Below are 8,656 nucleotides of genomic sequence, written 5' to 3'. Positions count from 1 at the left end.
CACAACCAATCAGAAACTTCTCTTGCAAGTGATGTAACATGAAAATACGGAAGTTGTAGTGTAAGCGTTACTTAAGCCTACGGTTGTGTTACATAGCACTCGTACCTGCATTATCTTTTTCTAACACGCTCGTCGAGACGGGTGACCATACTGCACTCGACCTTCTCTGGATTGTCACTCATCTTCTGCGTTTTATCGCTCCACGGCGGACTGGTGAGTTTGTAACTATATTATATATTAAGTTAGACTTCAGCGCAGCTGAGTAACTTTCGGACAGTCTTCTTAATGTAAAAACTTCCCGTATATTTTCGAATAAAGGATAAAACATTACTGCTATGGACAAGCGCGAAATTGTCATCTTTAAAAAAAAAATTTTTTTTAAGTTCAATTAATTATGTTTCTCTGTATATATATATATACACACACACACACACGTATGCAACATTTAAATATTTCCTAGAATAACTTGTTAGCCCTGTCATGTTAATATGGACAGCGAATATAACCCCCTTAAACGTCCAAACGAAGGTCTACTAGGCATAATAATTCCCAGTCATTTAATTGTTTGCAACTATTAATCAATTTTTTAATTTTGCACAGCATTACAGTTGAAAGTCAAAATGCTTAAAGCCATCGGTCAAACCTTTTTTTCCTCTGGACTCCAGAACCCAAAATTCACTGCTCAACAGAGTAAGGTTAGTGCAAATGTGCATGTCATTTTCGACAGTAACCAACCAGTCTTAACTTTATGGCAGACTTTGGATTTGTTGATATAAGCTTAATTGCAGAGAAAGCTTGCATTTTGAAGCGGATCATGTTTATTGTTGTAATGTTACAGTCATGTCTGATGAAGTGATGTTTTTCAGGGTGAAGACTATGAGGTCCGCACTTACCACGCAACAAACTGGGTGAGCACACCTGTGACTGGCATGGAGCAGGACCCGGCCTTAAGCACAGGCTTCAGAAGACTCTTTAAATACATTCAGGGCAACAATGACAAAAGTAAGTATTCATGTAAGATTAGATACATTTCTTATGTCAGCCCTGTGATTGTGATTTTATTGGCATGATTGCCAAATGTACAACATAAAATATCATAGGCATACGAGTAAGAAATCTCCTTATGCATAAAAGGAAGGTTTTCCCTGTGACTGCAATAACATCTTAAGATGCATTTATAATAAAAGTAAAAATCATGTGCCAGTTTGTTCCCACAGATTAAATTGTGTTAATAATTCTCCAGTGATTGGCCCTCATTTACCCATCTTGCGTAGAAAAAGGCGTATATGTTGGTGTAAGATTACACTTACACTCCTCTCACCTCCTGATTTATGAAGCTGTGCGCACCTCTGAAAACGATCGTCATTAGAATAACACACCCCTATGGGTGTGTCTCAATCAGCTCCCTGGTTCAGTATTCAGGGCACTGGTCAGGGCATAAGTCAATGGGCTGACTCCCTGATCAGTGTCCTGACAACTGAACTAGTGAGGTGATTGAGACCCATCGAGACCATCACCAGGGAAGTGGGAAAAAAACTAAATTGTTTTATTTGGGAATTTAAAGAGTGGGATTAAAGGTGCCCACAAAAACAAAATATGGACCCAAATTACGAGTATTGTTAATAGTGTGGGGGTTGAGAAGCACACTCCAGCAGTTTAAATAGCTGTTTGGATGATAAATTACCTATCACAACAACAATGCATTATTTTACAGCACATGTTTTGAAAAAATTAGCATTTAATTTCGAATCACGGCACATGTATTGGGGTGTACGATAGTGATAATGTGATGTGGAGTAGCATTAATTTACATTAATATTTGTAAGATTCTTCTTCTTATGATTTTTATTATTAATGACGCTTATTGTTACTTAGAAGAATAATGTCGTTATTATTTATTTTATTATTATTATTATTTAAAAGAAGAAGAATGTCATTTTTATTATTTTGTCAGTCCCAGTCCGTGCGCAGCTGCTGGGCCTAACCCTGAAACGTCAGGTAAAGCGCACAGGCTCGCAACTGGAAGAATACATGCCTTTAAATCAAATGCTTTGGTAAAGTCACACAAATTAAGTCCATGTTGCACAAAAATAAACACCAAAGTTTATCATTACTATGTTGTTGTTTTACAGTGGTTCATAATATAGCATATCTTTGTCAGTGCGTTTTGTGGTGTTAGGAATTGTTTTTCCCGGCATTTTTGCACCAACTCAAATGTGCGTAAACCACGTCCTGAGCTGGCGTAGGATTTGAGCGTGCCGTACGCCAATGTTCATATTGATAACTCTCAAAGTCACTGTGGTTTTGGGTGTATGCAAGGTGGATGCTGGAAATTTGGTGTACGCACTTTTGATAAATGAGGGCCAGTGTACCTGCAAAATAGCTTTAGAGCATTGAGATCAGTGCATGTTCCTGCACCTTTTAAATAAAGAAAGACCTTTGATAACGACTATACCTGTCCTGCACCATCATGTATCAGAGTGTAAGGTGGAGATGACGGCACCGGTGAGCTGTATGGTTGAACCTGGGGCCGGACCCACGTGTGAAAGCACCTTCACGGTGTCCTTCTTCATCCCTGAGGAACATCAGGCTGACCCACCCAAACCCACCGACGCTGATGTTTTCATTGAGAACCGAAAGGAGGTCACGCTGTTTGTGAGGTATATGTTTGTCTTTCAAATTTAGCTAATCTGCCATTACAGTTTTTCTCAGTCGCTTTGGTGCATCTCTCAAATCCCTATTTACATTTGCACAACAGTTAATGCACTTCTCAAAACAATTAATAAAATCTGCAAAACCTACCTGACCTGCAAAAGTGTGTAAATTGCTCAAAATAGTGGATAGCCCTTCCTCAAAAAGGAAATGGATTATTCCTCAAAAGAAAATTTGTTATCGTGACAGGCCTAAGCGTGGCATGGTTGTTGGTGCCAGACGGGCCGGTCTGAGTATTTCACAATCTGCTCCATTACTGGGATTTTCACGCACAACCATTTCTAGGGTTTACAAAGAATGGTGTGAAAAGGGAAAAACATCCAGTATGCGGCAGTCCTGTGGGCAAAAAAATGCCTTGTTGATGCTAGAGGTCAGAGGAGAATGGGCCGACTGATTCAAGCTGATAGAAGAGCAACTTTGACTGAAATAACCACTCGTTACAACTGAGGTATGCAGCAAAGCATTTGTGAAGCCACAACACACACAACCTTGAGGTGGATGGGCTACCACAGCAGAAGACCCCACTGGGTACCACTCATCTCCACTACAAATAGGAAAAAGAGGCTACAATTTACATGAGCTCACCAAAATTGGACGGTTAAAGACTGGAAAATGTTGCCTGGTCAGATGGGTCTCGATTTCTGTTGAGACATTCAGATGGTAGAGTCAGAATTTGGCATAAACAGAATGAGAACATGGATCCATCACGCCTTGTTACTAACACTGTGCAGGCTGGTGGTGGTGTAATGGTGCGGGGGATGTTTTCTTGGCATACTTTAGGCCTCTTAGTGCCAGTGTTGGGTATCATTTAAATGCCACAGCCTACCTGACCATTGTTTCTGACCATGTCCACCCCTTTATGACCACCGTGCACCCATTCTCTGATGGCTACTTCCAGCAGGATAATGCACCATGTCACAAAGCTCGAATCATTTCAAATTCGTTTCTTGAACATGCCAATGAGGTCACTGTACTAAAATGGCCCCCACAGTCACCAGATCTCAACCCAATAGAGCATCTTTGGGATGTGGTGGAACGGGAGCTTCATGCCCTGGATGTGCATCCCACAAATCTCCATCAACTGCAAGATGCTATCCTATCAATATGGGCCAACATTTCTAAAGAAAGCTTCAGCACCTTGTTGAATCAATGCCACGTAGAATTAAGGCAGTTCTGAAGGCGAAAGGGGGTCAAACACAGTATTAGTATGATGCTCCTAATAATCCTTTAGGTGAGTGTACATAGTACTGTAATCATTCATGCACATCCAGACATTCCTCTCTGTCTGGCCACATAATTTCATTTAGATCACAGCAAGACACAGGAGACATTTTCAGGGAAAAAAAATAACTTTTTTTTGTAAAATAAGATTTTCAGATTTTAACTAGTTTAACATTTTTGTATATAATGACTCAAGCAATGAAAAGAGGACTATTAGTTTTATATGGAATGACTATTCGGCAATCATATAACTATAGTTAATTTTGACTGACATGACAAAAGCAAATGATAATGTTATAAAACAGCAGAGTTGTATGAAAGCAATTGATGCATGTCCAAAAGCATTTGCAATTTGTTGGAAGAAATTAGAAACTGCTACTATAATTTGCACAAATGACTAAATGTTGAACTAACAGTTGTGCAAATGTAAATAGTGATGTGAGAAATGCACCAAAGCGACTGAGGAAAAACCGTAAAAATGTTGGGCTTAACTTTAACTCTGTTTTGCAGGACGTATGGAGGCTTTGCTAACAGTGATAGCTGCCGTGAGGAGCTTCTGAAACTGATGGAGAGCCTCAAGAGGGATGGGATGAAATTCAAAGAGGCCCCGTTCTACAGAGCGGGATACGACAGCCCCTTCAAACTGACCAACCGCAGGAATGAGGTGTGGCTGATCAAAGACGAGGAATAAAAAGCCCAAGGATCAAGTGTGATCTGAATGAAGAAGAGGTCCATTGTATGTTTGAACTTAACAAGTTATGTAGGTGCTTTTGTTTGTCATGTATATGCAAGTGCCTGAATGTTTTTACATGAGAATTTTACACTGTAATGATTGTATATCTGACCAATATATTTTACAGCAATATAAACACTTTAAATACCTACAATTAACTATGAAATCATATGAAAAGTATGTTGAAATAATGTAATTGTTTTTGAGAAACTGTTTTTGTCACTAAGAATGTATCAAAGCGCTTGTGTAAAGGTGCAAGTACTGCATGACCTGACTGAAGCAATAACTACTTTATTGTTGTGAAATATAAATACGTGATCTCATCTGTATTTTGAGCGGTTTAATTTGCCCTAGACATTGAAAGGGAATACTAATGGTGTATTAAATTGACACTAGTTTTTTTGTTGTTGTCTTTAAATAACTGGTACACATTGTTACTTGTAACCTTTGGCCCTCTAGTGGTTTAACAATAAAACAGCGGAAGAACATTAATTATTAATTTGGTGTGATTTGGTGCTGCACGTATTAAAGGTGCCCTAGAATGAGTTGAAACAATATGTTAAATTGTTCTCTGAGGGTATGTGGCTTATTTAAGGGCAAAAATTGTCCAGATACAGTTTTACAGGTCCATTTACAACCCTATAAATTGTCCCTAGGATGTAATGCTTGGTTTTTGCCTTTTTTGGAAGGGTCATGAATATTAATGTTGAGCTCTGCTCTGATTGGCTTATTTCAGCAGCTCACACAAGTTCAGTTGTTCAGCGACATGGCTCGTGAGTCCTGACAAAACAACACTTTAAGCAGAACATCTCAAATGGAGATTCCTAAAATGCAGCTCACTTGTTTGTTGGTGTTTTCAGATCATCCGGTTGGCCTATGGTTGGCAGATGGCACGTTCAGGCAAAATGCTGTTTTACCATAATGTGTTATTTTCATAGAAAAGCTGATTGGGGTTAGCCTAGATGCCAGCCGAACTTAGCCCCGCCCACAATTTTTTTAGGTCGGGCAGTTCGGTCTTGCATCGCTCCATAGAGGAGTAATTATCCCGAACAGAAACTGTTCGGACCAATGAAATCATCAGGACGGGCTTTAGACGATGACGGACAGATGATAAACAGTAACGTGTAATCATGAATGTCATCAAAGGGGCTTGGATTATTTGTTTGAATCATAAACGGAGAGCTTGTTTGTATATGCATTCACCTTCACAATTTCTCTCAGAAATGATGATCATGTTGGGTAAGTACTCTGTGTATCATTAAATGATTCTATTTTCTTACAACACCAGCAAAGATTGTGTATTCCAGCCTGATTTCAGCTCGCGTGTAGACAGGGTTGCCAAGTTTTTACAACAAAACCTGCCAACTACTAGCCCTAAACAATTGCTGCGTCCCAATTCGCCTACTTATACTACGTCCTAAAAGTATGTACTCTTTTTGTGAAGAAAAAGTATATACTTTTGAGTGTGTAGCAGAAAAGTATGCAAGCTTCGGGACATACTACTTCGCCATCTTTAACGGACTCTGTCGCTTAGTTACGTGCATCCCGTCACCGTTTATCTGCCCTGTCAGTCATCGTCAGATTCGTCACAGTTCAAATCCTTCACATTCAGTTTAATCTCCTACCGTATCGGAGAGAAATGTAGCCGCTCGTTGATCTGCCATTTGTGGGTCTTTAATGCAGAGACTCTCCTCATGTATTTACAGTTTAAATATAATGATGCATTTAAAAGTTAATGGCCAAACGTGTCATTTCAAAAGTTCTCAATGCTGCTGCGGGTGAAATATAATGTGACAACACTGAATAAATATATTTTTGTCAGGTTAAATATTGATAGTTGGTCAATCAAACCCCTTTATCTAAACTTCTCTACTTAACCGTCGAACTCGCACATCCGTCATGTTTGTAGTTTTTTAACGCTTTTTATCCGCGTTTGTAGTTCTAATCGAATCCTCGGCCAACTCGCAATGGGTTGTGGGCAATATCAGCCGTTAGAGTGCCCATCGATCCATACTGTGAATTCGGACCGGAAATAGTAAACCATCCGGGAATCTTTGGAATACTCTTTTCAACATACTACGATTTGGGACATACTAATTCTATTTTCGAATACTATTTAGGATGGATAGTATGCGAATTGGGACGCAGGGAATGGCTTCTCGGGGGGTTCTCCAGGGGGAAAATGGCGTTTTGGGGGTAAAATGTGTTATTTTGGCAAGGTCGTCTGCTAAAATTCGCACTCATGGGTCTATATATCACATAAGAGTCGCTTCAACCCGCAGACATACAAAACAACTCGTGGGGAAAAAACACAGACTTGGCAACATAGTGCAGTTGAGCTCTGTTGCCGGTTGACAATGCGTCACTTCGTTGCTCTGATTGGTTGTAGCTCTAATTGAGGTCTTTCCTGGTTCGGTTGAAACGCGCCCCATAATCACAGCCCAATGGAGCAGTTTCAGACTCATATACTGACTAGAATTGAGTACGACCACATCAGGCTAGATTGGGGTATATAAATTACTGAAATCTGGCAACCGCAAGCATAAACACTCGAATGCTCCTCTTTTTCCCCCGACAAAACCAAAACCAGTGCTTTTAGTTCGTTTTAATTTTTTTAACTACATTTTAGACTCGTCTTTTTTTTCGTCAACGATATTGCATGTTTATATAACGTAAGGCTACGCATTGACTGTGATGTAGTCTGAAATACAAGCATGCAATAGTATACTTCAGTTCTCAAAAATATAAATATATATTTTTTTACAAAATGAATAGAACCCTTGTCAAATCGTTTTAGCTTATATGGCGGGGAAAGTGACATTAGCTATAAGGTTTGCGTGAGCGAACTATAAGCAAGTAAACTAACAAAGTGACATATCAGTCTCCCAGAGGAACTCATTACTCACACAGACAAAGCTGGAAAAGTTAAAGGCACTGTAAAAAGATCAAATTATTATTACATTTAACAATATCTACGGTTGTATTTTGTAATACAAAATATTAACCTTTGTCATTAGACATTTAGTTTTGTATGTTACTTGGTGTTTCCTATTGTTACTGTAGCATTTTGCGTCATCTCTAGACAATACTGTCTCTCTAAGAAACTTTCAATTTAATCAGAAATTGTTTAAACAGTCAATAAGTGGATAAATCACTACTTACTACTTGCAGGAATACTGTTGGAATTGCACCTTTCTTCAGTTCTAGACACTGAGAGAAGCTTGCTTGATATTGTCGCAGGTTAGAAAAACTGTCTGCAGTGAAATGGGCAGAGCAAAGGAACTATTTTGAATTAAATTGTTGCATTATCCAGTTATAATAAACTTCAACCATGACTGTTGACATTTTTTATCAGTGGTAAGAATACTGCACAGCCTGGAACATGACATTTGTATCCATAATCTGCCATTTCCGCTATCCTCGCGTGAGGCTTGTTTACCTGCAGTCCCGATGATTCGGCTCCATCAGTTCCGTCTGACAATGAACATGGGCTGGCATATGCAAATGTTGGAAGCGTACATATTAATGAGCCCAGCGATTGCGGGACAGTTGGTGTTATGTTCAGATTCTCCTATTTTTCTGTGGTGTTTTCCATGCATGAGATTTAATTTCAATTTCAATTAAATTTAAATTTATTTATATAGCACTATTACATAAGTAGGAGGAGGCAACTATTTTTTAAACTGTATGTGACGTCCATGTACTGAACTCTTATTATTTCACTATGGCAAGCAGCGGTGTAGCATAAAATTTTGGGCCCTGGGTACAAACCATCTTGCTGGGCTCCCGTACCAAATGCCATAGTGATACCAATGGGTGGGTTATTGCATTCTTATCATAAAAACACTTAAAATGTAAACAAAATGAGCCATTTGTACATAAATTCTATACAAATGTTAGTACATGTATAGAAAACTAAATTCTAAGGGACTTCTAAACTGACTTCTTTTTTTGTTTAAAGCTATTACAATAATGAAAATATCAAGTTTT

General features: G+C 38.9%; 1 protein-coding gene across 1 annotated transcript; it reads left to right on the top strand.

Moving 5' to 3' along the window:
- Nucleotides 1–49: 49 nt before the first annotated feature.
- Nucleotides 50–5,158, top strand: hebp2 (heme binding protein 2). The gene is made up of 5 exons (XM_067418598.1): nucleotides 50–213; nucleotides 601–695; nucleotides 867–1,002; nucleotides 2,480–2,660; nucleotides 4,444–5,158. The coding sequence occupies exons 2-5, from the start codon at nucleotides 621–623 to the stop codon at nucleotides 4,622–4,624; spliced, it is 573 nt and encodes a 190-aa protein (XP_067274699.1). The 5' UTR covers nucleotides 50–213; nucleotides 601–620; the 3' UTR covers nucleotides 4,625–5,158.
- Nucleotides 5,159–8,656: the final 3,498 nt, after the last annotated feature.

The sequence above is a fragment of the Pseudorasbora parva genome, chromosome 15 (assembly GCF_024679245.1).
Source record: "Pseudorasbora parva isolate DD20220531a chromosome 15, ASM2467924v1, whole genome shotgun sequence".
NCBI classification, from domain to species: domain Eukaryota; kingdom Metazoa; phylum Chordata; class Actinopteri; order Cypriniformes; family Gobionidae; genus Pseudorasbora; species Pseudorasbora parva.
The sequence above is the reverse complement of the archived record's forward strand: the minus strand, read 5'-3'. Positions and strand labels throughout refer to the sequence as shown.